The sequence below is a fragment of the Peromyscus leucopus genome, chromosome 12 (assembly GCF_004664715.2).
Source record: "Peromyscus leucopus breed LL Stock chromosome 12, UCI_PerLeu_2.1, whole genome shotgun sequence".
In the NCBI taxonomy this organism is placed as follows: Eukaryota; Metazoa; Chordata; class Mammalia; order Rodentia; family Cricetidae; genus Peromyscus; species Peromyscus leucopus.
The window spans coordinates 80,114,903-80,132,288 of NC_051073.1; the positions used below are offsets into that span (position 1 = coordinate 80,114,903).

The 17,386-nt window shown below is 43.7% G+C and overlaps 1 protein-coding gene across 2 annotated transcripts in view; it reads left to right on the plus strand.

Annotated features, from left to right (window-relative positions):
* The window catches only part of LOC114682709 (ubiquitin-conjugating enzyme E2 L3), a 54,718-nt gene that overhangs the window by 32,654 nt on the left and 4,678 nt on the right, over window positions 1–17,386 (plus strand). For both annotated transcript variants that reach the window (XM_028856682.1, XM_028856683.2), the window contains one exon: window positions 12,018–12,204. In XM_028856682.1, the coding sequence (XP_028712515.1) occupies window positions 12,018–12,204 (187 nt within the window). The remainder of the gene's footprint in view (window positions 1–12,017; window positions 12,205–17,386) is intronic.

The window sequence follows — 17,386 nt, forward strand, 5'->3', positions numbered from 1 at the left end:
GGGAAAGTGTGCTCAGTCTCTAGGCAACCTGTGTACAGCTAGATGCCTCTGGTGATACAGGGAGGCTTGAACTGGGAGTTCTGGCTGAGCATAGCTGTTAGCACAGAAGTTTATCTAAATATTCCTAGAAGTGGTTAGGTAAGTAGTTAGAGGTCTATAAAGTTAGTAAGGCTGTAAAACTATTACTTAGTGTCCACCTGGCCTAGGCGGCGTCCTCTTGTGAATTTACTGTAAGTCAGGAGACTTGTGGGCTGCTATCACTTGTTAGTCCTTGGAAGTTGGGCGCCCCCCTGGGTGGTGTCTCCTTGTGGAATTTAAGTCAGGAGACTTTCAGGTGGGTTGTTATCATTGTTAGTCCTTGGCAGTTGGGCGTCCACCTGGGTGGTGTATCCTGTAGTCCTTGAAAGTGGCCAAGGGAGATATCTGATTCCAGAGAAAGCCTTTCCCTGAGGCTGTTCTCCAAATTACCTGGAATGTGTATGTCCAGAGAGTGCTCAGTCTACACTGTTAATCCTTCTTAGGGAAAAGTCAATTGGGAAAGCTATGAAGGCACACATGATTTTCATAACAGAATACAGCTGATATATAACAAGCCAAGTAACACCAAAAACTCCTTGGGATTTGGCTTCCTCTGGAGGAATTCCATGATCCCTCCAGGTAGTGACTTTGCCATAACCAGCTGAGTTCTTATGATATATTCCTGCGGCCCGCAGCAGTTTGGGGTGTTTGGATTGGTTATCCAGCCACTGTGCTGCTGTGGCTAGTGACTGGATGGTGATGGCATTCGCTTGTTGGACCTGCTCGACAGAAAGTCATTGGAATTTCAGTGAAGTGATACAGAAGTGTTTTTGCTTTTTCTTAGCTATACTGTTTGTGAATAAATATTTATTTTTATGTTTATTTTTGTTTTATTTGTCATATTTATTGTTGTTAAATGGTTTTATATGTTTTTGTTTTTTTTTTTTTAGATCTGATCTCATTATGTAGCTTAGGCTGGACTTGAATTCTCCAACCTCCTCCCTCTGCTTCCTAAGAGTATGGAATATTAGCATTATAGGCATGCATACTGTCTTAGTCAGTGTTCTATTGCTGTGAGGAGACACCATGACCATGACAACTCTTGTAAAGGGAAACATTTAGTTGGGGCTTGTAAGGAGTTTTTCTCTGTCCTGCCAGCCAGCTCCCAAATAATAACACGGAGACTTGCTTATTAATTGTGAAAGATTGACCCATAGCTTAGGCTAGTTCTTAACTAGTTCTTATGACTTAAATTAACTAATTTCTAGTAATCTGTGTGCTGCCATGTGTCTTGTGGGTGTTACCTCTCCTCTTGCTTGTCTTTTTGTTCTCTGTCTCCTGGCATCTCTCTTCCTTCCTCCCAGCATCCTCTCTGTCTGGAAATCCTGCCTAGCTATTGGCCATTGAGCTTTTTATTAAACCACTCAGAGTGACACATTTTCACAGTGTACAAAAAAATTATTCCATATAAGAACAATTATAAGGTAAGAATTACATTCATGCCAGGTGGTGGGGGCGCACACTTTTAATCCCAGCACTCGAGAAGCAGAGGCAGGTGGATATCTGTGAGTTCCAGGACAGCTAGGGCTGTTATGCAGAGAAACCCTGTCTGGAAACCCCCTCTCCTCACAAAAAAAAAAAAAAAAAAAAAGAAAGAAAGAAAGAAAGAAAGAAAGAGAGAAAGAAAGAGAGAAAGAAAGAGAGAGAGAGAGAGAAGAGAGAGAGAGAGAGAGAGAGAGAGAAAGAAAGAAAGAAAGAAAGAAAGAAAGAAAGAAAGAAAGAAAAAGAATTATATTCACAATGTCCAGTCCATTTGTGTCTGGCATATTCAGAGAATATATTTTACTGTCTAATTTATCTTGATGAATTTAAAGTTTTATATCTATGCCATTTTTTATCATAACTTGTATTACCATCTTTTTGGTTTTTCAAGACAAGGTTTCTCTGTGTAGTTTTGGTGCCTTGTCCTGGATTTCACTCTGTAGCCCAGGCTGGCCTCGAACTCAGAAAGATCTGCCTGACTCTGTCTTCCGAGTGCTGAGATTAAAGGCGTGTGCCGCCGCTGCCACCACCACCACAACCACAACCCTTGTATTACCATCTTAAAACTTAAAATCTTTTTAGACCTCAAAACATTTTCTTAGATAAACAATTTAAGCATTTATTGTCTTTCAAACTTACAAACTTTTTTTCATTTCGTATGTAAATTTCTTTCCTGGATTTGGTAACAAGGAAAACTGTAAAAACATAACTATCTAGTCTAATCTCTATCAGGGACCCAAGAAGGATAAAATATTACTTGAGTAAACAGGAAGTGTAGAGAAAGCAACTTCCAAAACTAAGAAACAACAGAGACATCTCGCTGCCTGGACAGTCACACCCAAGGTTCCCCTGCTACGTTGGGACATCCATCTTCGGCATACAGGCCTAGAATATCTGACAGACTTTTAGGACTGTTCGGTTTTAGCAAAGTTCGGTAGTCTCTTTCTTTTGTGTCCTGCTTGCCTAGTGTGGACAGCACACTGTCAGCAATTGAGGCAAGGGCAGTTTCTTTGCCCAGTGACTAGCTTTTGCTACATAGAAAGTAAACTGCATATGGAGGTTTGTTGATGCCCATCATCCTTTTTTTTTTTTTTTTAAATAAACTGGTGCTGTCAGGAGCAGACATGTCTCACTGTCATGAAAAGCCTAATGTTATTAAAACATTTTAAATGCCATATTTTGTAGACCTTTGAAGTATTTGAAGACCACCTACCTATCTAAAGTATATCTTTGTATGACCTTGAAAACACACTTGACTTTAAGTTAGTTATAGACAACAAACTACTAACCTGTATTACCTTATTACCTTAAATAACTTTCAAGGACTAAAACTTTACATTACATTTTAAATGAGCTTCAAATGAGCTTTAAATGAGATACTTAGATATTACATAGATACATAAATACTACATAGATAATCTTAAACAAGAATAGAAACATATATACAGTATAACAAAAAGTAACCCTTAAATTTGTTTCAGTATAAAAAAATCCATACTAATGTAAAATATTTGAGACTAGTGATTGTTCAAAAGTAGACTCAATCTACCCTTCTATCCCATTATTTCTATACTGTATTCCCCTATTTCTCTTCAGAAAGAGATCTCTGAATCTAATCTCATTTGTTCAGTTTTTTTTTTTTTCTGGCAATGACCAATAACAATTTAGCCAACCCTCCTAAACAACAACAAACATCCATAACCCACCAAATGACCAAAAACCACCCACCCCATCTCTTGAGAATGTGGGCGTTGTGTTCTCTAGACTGCTTCCTATTATCTGGGGGCACTGGCATTTTTGGGGAACCTGAGAAAAATAGGATAATGGTCAAGTCCTTGCTAGAATAGGCTGTGAGGTTGGAGCATCTCAGCCTGCAGCCTTGAAGCTGTTCTGGATGCAGAACTCTGAGGAAACTGCAACAGAGGCATCTGAGAGGCTGGATCATCCGGTCCACCCCTGTTCATTGGTGTCTGATCCCCTTGATCTGAAAACACATAAACTTTCAAAGGTAACATACATATCTTCATTAACACAAGTATGAATTGTGTGTTGTACATAAGCCAGCCAAAGATGATCTTTTGTTTTATGTTTAACAGGTAAAATATACGTCACCTGTCTTGTAGTTTTTCTAGGTTTGTTTTTTTATGACTGTAGTCAGGATTTTCAGTGGGTCTTCCCCAATCAAATCTGATCTCTTATCAAACTTGAATGAATCCTGTAGAAACAAAAGAATAATCTCTTCCCCAACCTAACTTTTTTTGACTTCCACTTTGAAATTAAGACATTTAAAAAATAAATAGATTGGTTTAATTTAGTAGTTTTTGTAATCGAATGTTTCTCAGCAGCTATTTGCTCATCAGCAATCAGAAAAATTAAAGTCAACACAACACTGTCATATAGGATGCAGACTCCCTGTGTATTTCCTATCTCTACATGGGTTATTCTTTTTTTATTATTTATGAATGACTTACTTTTTTCTATGACCTGTCTATACCCATTTTTCTTTTCTTTGCTAAGCCTACACACATTTTAAAACACACTGTAACCTATTTAGAGCTCCCCCCACCAAGTCTGGGTTTGCCATTATTAAGTACTTGCAGCATTCTTGGATCATGTGAGACACATTTTAAACTGCTTTGACAGCCGTTGGCATGGCCCAGCTTAGTGCACGGCACTGTGACTGACTGTAGCCTGCAGGCAGTATTTGTGTGCTGAGCCTACATGAGAGACCTTGTGCAGTAGGAAGCTGTGCCAGAAAGCACCATTTGACCCTGTGTTTTGAACTTTTTTTTAAAGCTTTCTCCAGATTTATGTGGATATCGATTTATAAAAGTTTCATGGCCAGATGTTGGACACCATATGTAAACAGATTTTTCTCTTTGGGTTGCCAGCTCACCAAAAATGACACAGAGACTTATTATCAATTATGAAAGCTCAGCCTATAGCTTAGGCTAGTACCTAATGTTACAACTTAAATTAACCCATTTTTAGTAATCTACATGCTACCATGTGGTTCATGGCTGTTAACCACTACTTCTGCGTTTCTTGCTTGTTCTCTGTCTCCTGGCAGCTCTCCTTCTTCCTCCAGAGTCCTCTCTGTTCGGAAATTCTGCCTAGCTATTGGTTATTAAACTTTTTATTAAACTAATCAGAGTGACACATTTTCACAAGTGTACAAAAAGATTATTCCACAACAGGGACTTGCTTACAGTTTCAGAGGTTTAGTTCATTATTGTGGCAGGAAGCATGGCAGTGTACAGGCAGACATTATGGTGCTAGAGAAGTTGAGAGTTCTATATCTCAACTCAACAGGAAGAAAGAAGAGAGAAACCTCACCCCCACCCCCACCCAGTAACACACTTCCTCCAACAAGACCACAGCTCCTAATCTCAAGTAACACCAATTCAAATGATCAAGCACTCAAATATTTGAGCCTGTTGAGGCCATTCCTATCCAAACACCACATATACCATACCTGACTAAAAGAAACATTTTAAAATCAGTCACTTTCCTATGTAACGAGAAAGTGGATAAAGAACTGATTTTTTTTTGTAGTTTTTAGGACTGAAGAGCTCTCTGTCCCTGAGTGCACCACCATGGCTAGTTTACTGTTACTGGGGATGGAATTCAGGGCCTTGTGCATCCTAGACAAGCACTTGACCAGCTGAATTACACCCTCAGCCTCTTGTATTGTTTTGTTAGTTTGATGTCTTTCTGTTTTGGTTTGTTTGTTTGTTTTCTGGCCTAAGTACACATCTGGGTTCCACAGCCACCTCTGTATTTTGATGAATTTATCTGAAGGGCTCACTGAAGAAGACATATTTATCAGCTAATAAAAAGCATGAGGATATAAATAGATGTTTTGAGCAAGGCATGGAAGTGCTCAAGGGTGTAAAGATTCTGTCTGGGTGCAGAGCCAGACAGAGACCAGAGTCTGACCTCAACAGAGACACCCCCCCCCCCAAACAGCAAGAACAGATATTTTCCAGCTTGAAAGGGGAGTCTGTCGTCTTTGGGGAGGGAGGGCGATACTTAGAGTTTATATGGTGCCTTGGGAATGAAGACGTTAATGCAGATGAAGGGAACTGTTTCCAAACCTTTGGTCCCCCTTCTTGGGATTATTTGCTTATTTGAGACAGACTATCTTGGAGAGACAGTTTTAGCGAAACATTTCCCTTCTTTGACTCATTGATGGTGGTTTGAGCAAGGCCAGCTGTAACCTCATAGGAATTCTGTTTTTACAACCAAGGCTATGTATCAGGGAGCACAGAGAGTCCATGCCTTCTTGAGCATACTCTTTCCAGGACCCTCTACATGTTCAGTTGTCTGGAAACTTGTGTCCACCCCTTGTTTTGAAGTTTTATGGCTATTTCATATCCTAGGAATGGATAGTTGTGGACAGACATGTGATCTTCTACAGACTGAATAGGAACCCAGAAAGTCTTATCTGTTCAGATCCTCCCTTCCTTCCTCTGTTTGTTGTTTTTGTTTCTGTTTGAGACAGAGTTTCTCTGTGTAGCCTTGTCTGTCTTGGAACTCTGTAGCCCAGGCTGGTCTCAAATTCACAGAGCTCCGCCTGCCTCTGCCTCCTGAGTGATGGCATTAAAGGTGTGCACCACCTCCCCCTGGCTGTGCTTCACATCCTTTCAGTGCAGTATTTCTTCCTTTAGGGTTTGGGGCAAGAGGATCTTTCCCCCTTCTCTTCCCTTCTCTTTAGATAGGGACTCACGTTGTAGCTCTGGATGGCCTGGAACTCTATGTAATCCAGGCTGTGTAATCATCAGCCTCACATAGATCCAACAGCTTCTGCCTTCATGGTGCTGGGATTACAGATGTGCTACCACCACTCCTGGCCCATAGAGGATCTTATAACCTACTATCACACAAGATGGAATATTTATTGGCAACATTGAGGGAAGATTAAGAGTTTCTTTGTAAAATAATAATGATGATGATGATGATGATGATGAGTAAAATGGGCCACAGAGATGGCTCAGGAGATAAGAGCACTTGCTGCTCTTCTAGAAAACTTAGTTCAGTTTTCCAGTACCCACGTCAGGCTGTTTATAGCCAGCTGTAATGAGCCCCAGGAGTCTGACACCCTCTTCTAGCTTCTGTGGGTCCTCATACATACCTGTAATACAAATACACAGACACATACACTTAACCTTGAAAAATATAAACAAACTGGGCTGGAGAGATGGCTGAGAGGTTAAGAGCACTGGCTACTCTTCCAGAGATTCTGAGTTCAATTCCCAGCAACCACATGGTGGCTCACAACCATCTATAATGTAGTACGATGCCCTTTTCTGGCATGCAGGTATACAAGCATTTATCTCCTGCTCCCTCCGCATCTACTGGCGACTCCTGACTCTGCTCTTCTTCTTCCCGTCATTCTTAGTTTGGTCGCCCCACCTCTACTTCCTGCCCGGCTACTGACCAATCAGCATTTTATTAAACCAAATTTGAGCGACAAGTCTTTACAGTGTACAAGAGGATTGTTCCATAGCAGATTCTGAATTGAATGATACCATCATGAGCTTTCTCTCTGCTGTGATGTGAATTGTTCTGCCATTCCTATCCCGTTAGGGTAGACTGATCTTCCTGATACTGAGAGCCAAAATATATCCTCTCTTAGTTGTGTCTCACTTTGTTGCAGGGATGAGAATTGTAACTATTCCAGCGACTTTACCCAAAGGACTGACAGTTTGAATTTTATGTCCTTTCCCCAAAAATAACTTGGCCAAGCTGGATGTGGTGGCAACTCCTGTGACCTCAGTACCAGGCCAGTGTGGGCTGCCAGTCTGTGATTTGTACACACCAGAGCCACTTCTTTGTCTATTGCTGTGAAGAGACATCATGACCATAGCAACTCTATAAAGGAAAACATTGAATTGGGGTGACTTACAGTTCAGAGTTTATTATGGCAGAAAGTATGATGGTACACAGGCAGAAATGGTGCTGGAAAAGTAGCTTGGGGTTCTATATCGAGATTGGCAGGCAACTGGAAGAAAGAAAGAGACACTGGGCTTGGCTTGAGCATTTGAAACCCCAAAGCCCACCCCCAGTGACACATTTCCTCTTACAAGGCCACACTTCCTAATAGTGCCCCTCCCTTGTGACCTAGCATTTGAATCTGTGAGCCTATGGGGCCCATTTCTATTCAAACCACCACAACAAGGAAAGAGGCTCATAGTAGTTAGGTGAGTGTGGCCATGAGCCCTTGGTGAGGATAGCCTCTGTTCTTGTAGCAAGAGCGTCCCTTTGTGCCAGGCACAAGGCACTTCACAAACCTAGTTTCTCGTTGTCAGTACCTTTGATGCGTGCTCTAGCTACTCCCGTTTTACACGATTGAGCATGCTCTCAGATTTGTCTCTGGCTAGGAAGTAATAGGCCCGTGTTTAAATCTGCTGTGGCCACCCTCAACTTCCCAGCTTCTTGCACAGAGCATTATGAGCAGCAGGAAATAGGAGGTTGATCAGTCCTGGATGGTGAATAAAGACATTTAGCGGCTCTTACCAGCCAGCAGTCTTCAGGAGCAAGCTATTTTTACATGGCTAAAGCAATGTGAACAATGTTTTTAGTTAGTTGCACCCTAAAGCAGCAGAGTTTAGTTGTCCTGTCAAGAGTACAGACAAGACAAGCTTTTGGAGTGATCTAGAAAACTGTTCCTTAAAGAAAGAATTGAGGGATTGGTAGAATGGCTCAGCAGGTAAAGACTTGTGGCACCAAGCCTACGTTGTGATGGAAGGATGAGTCCAGGCTGGGTGGTAGGTGGTGGAGTGAGTGATGCTGTGGTTTCTAGCAGTGCAAAGGCTGCCGCCTTCTACACACAGGCATGATCGACTTCACCTTCCCGAGCATCCCTGCTCTCGCTAGTCGACTGTTTCTCCCCACTCCCAACCAGCCTGCCTGGCAGTTTCTGTGTGTTGAGTGCCTTGGTTTTGGCTACCATTTACAGCCATAGTGGCTTCTTAGCAGCTGCCTGCTTGCATCCTCCCAGCATGCTGTGCTGTCCCATCAACCTGACGTCCTAGTCTAACCTTCTGCTAGAAGGCCTTTCCCTTCCTTTGCTTAGCCTACCCCTGTCTTTCTTAGGACATCATGCAGGGCCTCCCTTCCCTGGTTGGGGTTAGACTGTAGGATCTGGGCACTGGGTATGTGTCAGTCTCAGCCCCCAGTAGGTATATTGCTTGCTGTAGAGTTTTTACTTAGGCCCAGGGTGTGAGGAGGTGGGATGAAGTATAGGAGCTACCGTAGTGCTGCTGGGCATTTCACACACCAGGGATCCCAAATGTAAGAAGAGCAGGACAGTGTGGAGAGAATCTTCAGTTCTGGAGGTGAACAGGATGGAGGTCCCAAAGAGTTCATTCTTGGGGACCCTGGCTGTGGTACTAGCTCATGTCAACCAACCAATAATTAGCTCATCTTCTTCAGGTTCCACCATTGAGCAGAGTGCTGGTCTCACCTCAGGAGACTAAGTTTTCTAGAACTCAGAGTCTAGACTCTTCTCTGGCCTGCCATCACTTTTGTGTGCTCTGCACTGAGTTATTTATCACTGGTGGCTCTTTATAGCTTCAAAAACACTTATCTGTGAAGAACTCTTGGAATTCTGCATTGAGAAAATGGGACCACTGAGAATAGGAGAACACATTGGAAACCAGGGAGGTAGAGTGATGATGCTGTTGGGGATAAGGACTTTGCACCAAAGCTTGGCCTGGAGGAGGGGAGGGCAGGTGAGTGAGAATGTCTCTCCTCCATACAGGAATAACCATGTTGACATAAGAGCTCTGGCAAGTCCCTGAAAAATAAGGTGAACACACAAAGCTTTGACACCATGTGTGAATATTGTGGATCCTTCTGTAGTTTCTCCTCCAGTCTGCAAATAATGTATCCAGAAGTATGAGAGATTTTACTGATAGCCCTCAAGATAGTTTAGTGGGTTCAAGGCATTTCTTGTCAAGCCTGATGACCTGAGTTCAGTCCCTGGTGTAAGGAGATAAGATGAAGAAGTATGGGCCTGTCGTGGTGCTCCTGGACATCTTGCAAACCAAGGAGCCCTAATATAAGGAGAGCAGTACAGTGTGGAGGGATTCTTCAGTTCTGGAGGTGAGTAGAGTAGAGGAAAGGCCAGAGTTCATTCTTGAGGACCGGGGGGCCATCACATGGTAGAAGGAGAGAACTGACTTGGATAAGCTCTACTCTGATCTCTGTGTGCGCACACACTCACTGGCACACACCCAAACAAAATTTAAAGTTATCTCTGGCCGGGCAGTGGTGGTGCACGGCTTTAATCCCAGCACTCGGGAGCCAGGCGGATCGCTGTGAGTTTGAGGCCAGCCTGGTTTACAGAGTGAGATCCAGGACTACACAGAGAAACCCTGTCTTTGTGGGGAGTTACCTTTGGTGGGGAGGGGGAGAAGAGAAAACCTAATGTAAAATAGGAATAGCAACAGAATCTTAACTCACAAATGAAGGTATGCAGGCAAAGCATAGTGATATATACTTGTAGTTCTAGGCACTTGGAAGGTTGGGGCTAGAGGAGCACTTGAGCCCAGTGTTTTAGGGATATCTCGGGCCTGGGCAGCATGGTGAGACCCTTCTCTTTTTTTAGAAAGCGGCAGCTAAAGCTAGGTGTGGTGGCATATGCCTGTAATCTCAGGGCTCTGTAGATGAAATTCTAAACTGTCTTAATAAATAAGAGACACAAAGCCAAATACAGAGTTAAAAGCCCAGGAGGTCAGAGCACTAGCAAATAGCTTACCAGTGTCTGCCATCCATCCCCTGAGAGAGAGACCTGTGTGACCCATCTTTTTATTGCCTTTCTGTTCTGTCTTCTCATTGGCTTTAAACCCAACCATATGATTTCCTCGTCCCTGCCTGTCTATACAGACCTCCAGGTCTCTATGGTTTGTACTGAGATTAAAGGTTCAGGTTACCGCTTGGCTGTGTCCTTGAACACACAGAGACTCTGCCTGCCATGTGATCAGATTAAGGGCACGTGCTACCACGCGGACTTATGCTAAATGGCTTGCTCTCAGCTCTGACCCCCAGGCGACTTTATTTATTAACTTACAAATAAATTTACATTTCATCACATAAAATATCACCATAGGGCTCAGGAGGAAGAGTCAGGGAGACTGAAAGTTCAAAGCCAGCTTCAGCTACCTAGAGAGGAGGGAGCAAAGAAAGAGGGCTGATGGGTGAGGTGGGTCAGTGAGTAGTCAGTGCTTACTACCCAGCCTGATGACCTGAATTCAATTCCCTAGACCCACAGGTGGAGGAAGACCTCCATGTGTACAAGCATGTGTGCCCACACATAGACTCACAGTGTTTTTTCTTTTTAAAAGAAATTTAAAGAGAGAAATATACAGAAAGCAAACTTAATATTGTCTGTCATTGAAAAAGAACTTGAAGCAACAGTGAAGTGCTACTCCACATCTCTTAGCGTGACAGAAACATATTGACACCTTTAAGTGCAGCCTGTACTGAAGCCGTGGGACTGTTGATTCACTGCTGGGGGAGTGCAGATGGAACTCAGGAAGACGGTTGCACAGGGTTTATGGTTTGAATTGCAAGTGCCCACATCCAGGAGCTCACCAGCATCGAAAACTAGCTCAAGGATCTGATGCCCTCTGGCTTCTGTGGCTACCCACACATGTGTGCATATACACACAAAATAAATCTTTAAAACTTTACCCTCCACATCTCATGTTCAAACTGGTAGCACAGCTGGGAAACTGGAACTTTTAGGAGGTGGTTGGGCTTGGCTGGTGGCACTAAGTCACTAGGAGGGGGCTTTTCAGGTTTTCGTCTGGGCCTACTTCTACTCTCTCTCTTTATCTACCTTAATGTAGAGTGTGAGCCAAAAGAAGCTTTTTTAAGTTGTTTCTCTCAGGATTCTGTCACATAGGCAGTTTCAAGTAGAACCAAACATATTCTTATAATGTGAGCCAGCAATGGTGCTCGTTGCTCTTTTTGTTTTGTTTGATTTTTTTCAAGACAGTTTCTCTGTGTAGCCCTGGCTGTCCTGGAACTTACTCTGTAGACAAGGCTGGCTTTGAAAGCTCAAAGCCCACTCCCAGTGACACACCTTCTCCAACATGGCCACACCTCCTGATCTTTGACAAACACTTCCACCAACTTCAGACCAAGCATTCAAACATGAACCTATGGGGGGGGGCTTCTCATTCAAACCACCACACTATTTAAAAAACAGTAAGGTTATTATGACATTGATTTCGGACCTTTTCAGAATTTATTGGGCATCTTATCTAGAAATACTGGTTGGTTGTTGGATTACCTTTTGTGTGGCAGGGCTTCACAATGTACTCTTGGGAATAATTAATGAACAACTAAAGCAGCCCTGGTTTGGCCATAGGTGTATGGACTTTGGTGTGTTGATTTTGATGTGGTTTTTTGTTTTTTGTTTTCCCTCCTTTTTTATTTTCTTTTAGGACAACCCTCCGTATGACAAGGGGGCCTTTAGAATTGAAATCAACTTTCCAGCAGAGTATCCATTCAAACCACCCAAGATCACATTTAAAACCAAGATCTATCACCCTAACATTGATGAGAAGGGGCAGGTCTGTCTGCCGGTAATTAGTGCTGAAAACTGGAAGCCAGCCACCAAGACCGACCAAGGTGAGCCATGCACCTTTCTCCTCGCTGTCTTAGATAGGTCTCTCTTCTGGGAATACTGCTTTGTGATGGGTGCTTGAAGGGTCTCTCTAACACTCTATCAGACAGAGTTGAGAAATACTACCTTAGCAACCCAAGTGTACATAGAAGTACTGCTGAAACCCCATCAGTCCTGTGGGTTTGCCTCGTCTCAATCGAGCTGTCAACTCTGCATGGACACTGACCTTGGAGGTGATCAAGGATTGTGATACTGCCTAGATGGGGAAAGTGAGGAAGGTGTTGGATGCACACAACAGTTAGCACCTGGAATCACTTAGAAGAAAGGTTAGTGAGGACATTCCAGGCTTAACAGAAGGGTTGAACCAAATCCTGTAGCTCCCAGTACGTGGTTTGGGGGTTCAAGACCAGATATAGTCAGACTTGGGTAGTATTCCTGTGAAAGCATGTAGCTGGCTGCATTGTCTGTAATTCTTAGAGTTAGATGTGACTATATATGTCCATGCTCATTTTTCTTAGAAAAGTATTTGATTACATGTCATGATTGTTCTCCTTCTTGTCCCTTTCTTACTACTTCCAGTAGAGAGACTTTATATTGGGAGATTTATTAAGGCAACTCCATGTAGTTAAAAGGGAGGTTTATTTTTTGGGTAACTTACAGCCAGTAAAGGGGGGTTAGTTACAGGATCTGGGAGAGGTGGAGTGCAGTCCAGCAGTGTTCTCTGGAGAACTCTGCTTGGTCCGCCATCCAGCATCCAGGATCACAAGGAACCAAGAGAGCTGGTACATCCAGATCTTGGGCCTTAAGGGCTCCTGTCTCGGACCCGCCCCAGGGGCAAGTCATAGGTAGGTGTGGGGAGAAGGGCTTCTATATCAGACCCTCTGGCACTGACTTAGAGTCTCCTCCTTTACCTGTGAACCGATGGCATGAAGGCCAGGGCCAGGGGGCTCTCAGGCCTGGGTGCAGATGCTTTACCGCTTCTTAGTCCTATTTTATCTTCACATCTAGATACACAGCCTGCTGCAGTTTCAGGTTGGGGCTGTGCCCCTCCCTCCAAAGAGCCAGATAGGTTAGGGCTAGTTTTCAGTTTTGGTTTTTCGAGACAGGGTTTCTCTGTGTAGCCCTTGGCTGTCCTGGAACTCGCTCTGTAGACCAGGCTGGCCTCAAACTCACTTTGAGGTGATCTACTTCTTCTGCCTCCTGAATACTGGGATTAAGGCATGTGCCACCGCCACCCTGAAGTTCGGGGCAGTTCTTTTGTAGAATATGCTTATTGGTTATTAAGAATTTCATTTCAACTATAGTGACAGAATTACTGGTTTTGTGATTTGGGACAGCTCAGAGCTTCTTCCTAGAAAACCAATTGCTTGTTGTAGTCTTTGTAGTGCGGCTTTGATTCCGTCAATAATAGCACTGACAGGATTCAGGATGGGATGCCATGTTCTCCCATTTTCTGTTACCTATGCTGTATTATAATCCCCATTGAAACTTAGTGGCTAGCGACTGGAGAGATGATTCGTTCACTGGATGCTGTTCCATGGGACCTGGGTTCAATTCCCAACCACCCTCCCCCCCTTTTTATTTATTTATTATGTATAGTGTTCTGTCTGCACATATCCCTGCAGGCCAGAAGAGGGCACCAGATCTAATTACAGATGGTTGTGAGCCACCATGTGGGTGCTGGGAATTGAACTCAGAACCTCTGGAAGAGCAGCCAGTGTTCTTAACCTCTGAGCCATCTCTCCAGCCCTCCCATCACCCTTGTGGCAGTTCACAACCGCCTGTAACTCCAGTTCCAGGGGGATCTAATATCCTCTTCTGGCTTCCAAGGGTACCAGGCTTGTACATGGTACACAAACATACACATAGGTACAACTCTAATCACATAAAATTAGGGACTGGAGAGATGGCTCAGCAGATAAGAGCACTGGCTGCTCTTCCAGAGGACCCAGGTTCAATTCCCAGCACCACATGGCAGTTCACACCTGTCTGTAACTCTAGTTTCAGGGGATCTGACACCTTCACACAGACATACATGCAGGCAAAACACAAATGCACATGAAAGAAAAGTAAGCAAATTATTTTTTAAAAAGCTAACTAATAAAGATAAAATGAAACAGTGGCTTAAAGTAACCGTTTTTTGGCTCATTCTGTAGACTGGCTGTCTCAAACGGGGATGGTTATTCTTGGGGATACTCAGCTACTCAGTGGGAGTAATTGTGCCACTGCGTATCATTCACAGTGGGAAGGCCGTGGGTGCTGGCTGGGCCCTTGGCTTTCTGTGTGTGGCTTGTTCTCCATGAAGTGGGTTGGACTTCTTCCGAGCAGTGGTGGAGCTCTGTCTAGGTTGAAAGCTGAAGCAGGACTGCTTCCACCTCAGTGTAGTGTTAGTACTGGTGTCCCTCCTCCTGGGTCCTGTTGGTCAACAAGTACAGTCTTGTACAGGAAAGGAGACTGAGTCTTAAAGGAGTTGAGGCAGGGGATTCAGGATGGGAGAGGTGGGGACACAGGCAGAGGAGGGCCCCTGGCACTGAGTACCTTACTGTCTCTACGTGCTTTTTCTTTTTCTTCTTTTTTTAAACCTGTCTGTGCACCGTGTACATGTAGGTCAAAAGATGGCATCAGTCCCCTGGAACTGGAGTTACAAATGCTTAGGAGATGCTATGTGAGTGCTAAGGAACTCAGGTTTTCTGGAGGGCCCTCTCTCCAGCCTCCATCCCTCTACACACTTATGTGTGTGGTACTATTGTGGCCACATGGCAGATGCTATTGTGTTCATTGTCTTGGTTTGTCTGGTCCTATTTCCGGACTGCTTTCCAGCCATTATCATCCTATAATCATCTTCCCTTTTTGTGTTTTTTTTTTTTTTTTTGGGGGGGGGGGTGTCGTCAAGATGGGGTTTCTCTGTGTAGTTTTGGTTCCGTCCTGGAATGAACTCTGTAGCCCAGGCTGGCCTTGAACTCACAGAGATCCGCCTGCCCCTGCCTCCCTAGTGCTGGGATTAAAGGTGTGCGCCACCACGCCCGGCTTCATCTTCCTTTTTTAATGTCTTGCAGGTCTGCCACATTTGCTAATGTTGAAGTGACCATGTCACTTGATCTTATAGCATCTGCTGTGGTTTTTCTTGTGCCCATGTCCTTAGGAGCGTTTCCATTGATGACTCCTTTCAGATCTAGCTTCCTATTCTTTGGTCTTTTTAATAAGGAATAGGCTCTAGCTCATGTCAGTCATCCACCATACAGCCTTTTGTTGATCTCTAGATTCTCTTAGGGTTTTTCTGTCTAGAGAGTCTCAAAGTTGTGTTGTTAGTGTTACTATTTTATGTGTATGGGTGTTTTGCTTTCATGTATGTCTGTGTACCTTGTGCATACTTGGTATCTAGGGAGGCCAGAAGGGGGTGTTGGGTCCCCTGAACTAGAGCTACTGACAGTTGTGAGCTGCCATGTGGTTGCTGGGAATTGAACCCAGATCCTCTGGAGGAGCAGCCAGTGTTGTTAACCACTGAGCCATCATCTCTCCAGTCCCTCAGAGTTGTGTTTTATTAGACAGGTATGGAAAATAAAAAGGATAAGATGGGGAGCTGGAGAGAGAGGGCTCATAGTTAAGAGCACTTGTACTTCCAGAGGACCACGGTTCAATTCCCAGCATACATACGGTGGTAGCAACCATCTTTAACTATAGTTGCAAGAGATGCAGTGCCCTCTGAGGCATCCATGAACACTGTATATGCACAGTGCTCAGACATATATGCAGGCAAAATACCCATACACATAAAATAATAGATAAAATTTTCTTTTTAAAGATTTATTTATTATAAATACAGTGTTCTGTCTGCATGTATGCTTGCAGGCCAGAAGAGGGCATCAGATCTCATAGATGGCTGTAAGCCGCCATGTGGGTGCTGGGAATTAAACTCAGGACCTCTGAAAGAACAGCCAACGCTTTTAAGATCTGAGCCATCTCTCTAGCCCTAGATAAATCTTAAAAGAAAAGAAAAAGTTAAGACTGTTGACAGCCAAGTTAACATGGAGAGATGACTCAGCAATTCTTGAATTCCATTCCCACCAGTCACATTGGGTGACTGACAGCCATCTGCAGCTCTACAGCTCTTCTAGCCCCTGAAGTCACATGCACAAATGTGTGCATTCTAACTTGAAGACACACAGACAAATTAAGCATAGTGGAAAAGCAACATGAAAAAAAAAAAAGCTCCTGTGATCCAGCAGGTCAATTTTCAGTTGTGTGTGCCCCCCCCCCCCAAAATGAAATCATGGGTTCACACAAACATTTTTATTAATTACATTCGTGTGTTTGTGTGTGTGTGTGTGCATGAAAGCATGTCACAGCATGCATGTGGGGGTCAGAAGACAACTTGAGGGAGTCAGTTCTCTCCTTACCCATGTGAATGGCAGGGATCAAGCTTGGAGACAAGAGCTTATCTGCCAGGCAAGCACACTCTTGTCCTGAAACAGTTGTCTTAATGTTCATTGCCGCTCAAGCCATACTAGGCTCAAAGGAGAAACAACTCAAATAAATGGATATACATAATGGTGTCTCGTCTGCTTTCTATTGCTGGGACAAAGACACTGTGACCAAAAGCAACTTGGGGAAGAGCAGTTTCATTTCAGCTTATAGCTTACAATCCATCTTGAAGGGAAGTCAGAGCAGGAACTTGGAGGTTAGAACTGAAGCGGGAGTTAGGGGTGATGGCGCACTCCTTTAGTCCCAGCACTCTAGAAGCAGAGACAGCCGGATCTCTGAGTTCTGGGACAGCCAGGGCTACACAGAGAAATGGTTTCAAAAAATAAAAATAGCGGATCTCTGTGAGTTCGAGGCCAGCCTGGGCTACCAAGTGAGTTCCAGGAAAGGCGCAAAGCTACACAGAGAAACCCTGTCTTGAAAAACCAAAAAAAAAAAAAAAATAAATAAAAAAATAAAAAAAATAAAAATAAAAAGGAATGAAGTAGAGACCATGGAAGAGTACTGCCTACTGGCTTGCTCCTTATGGCTTGCTCAGTTTGCTTTCTTATATACCCAGCACCATCCGCCTAGGGGTGGTACAGTCCACAGTGAGCTGGGCTCTCCCATGTCAACCATTAATCATCCTCTATAGATTTGCCTACAGGCCATTTTCTCAGCTGAAGTTCCCTCTTCCCAGAGAACCTGGCCTGGGTCAGGTTGACAAAA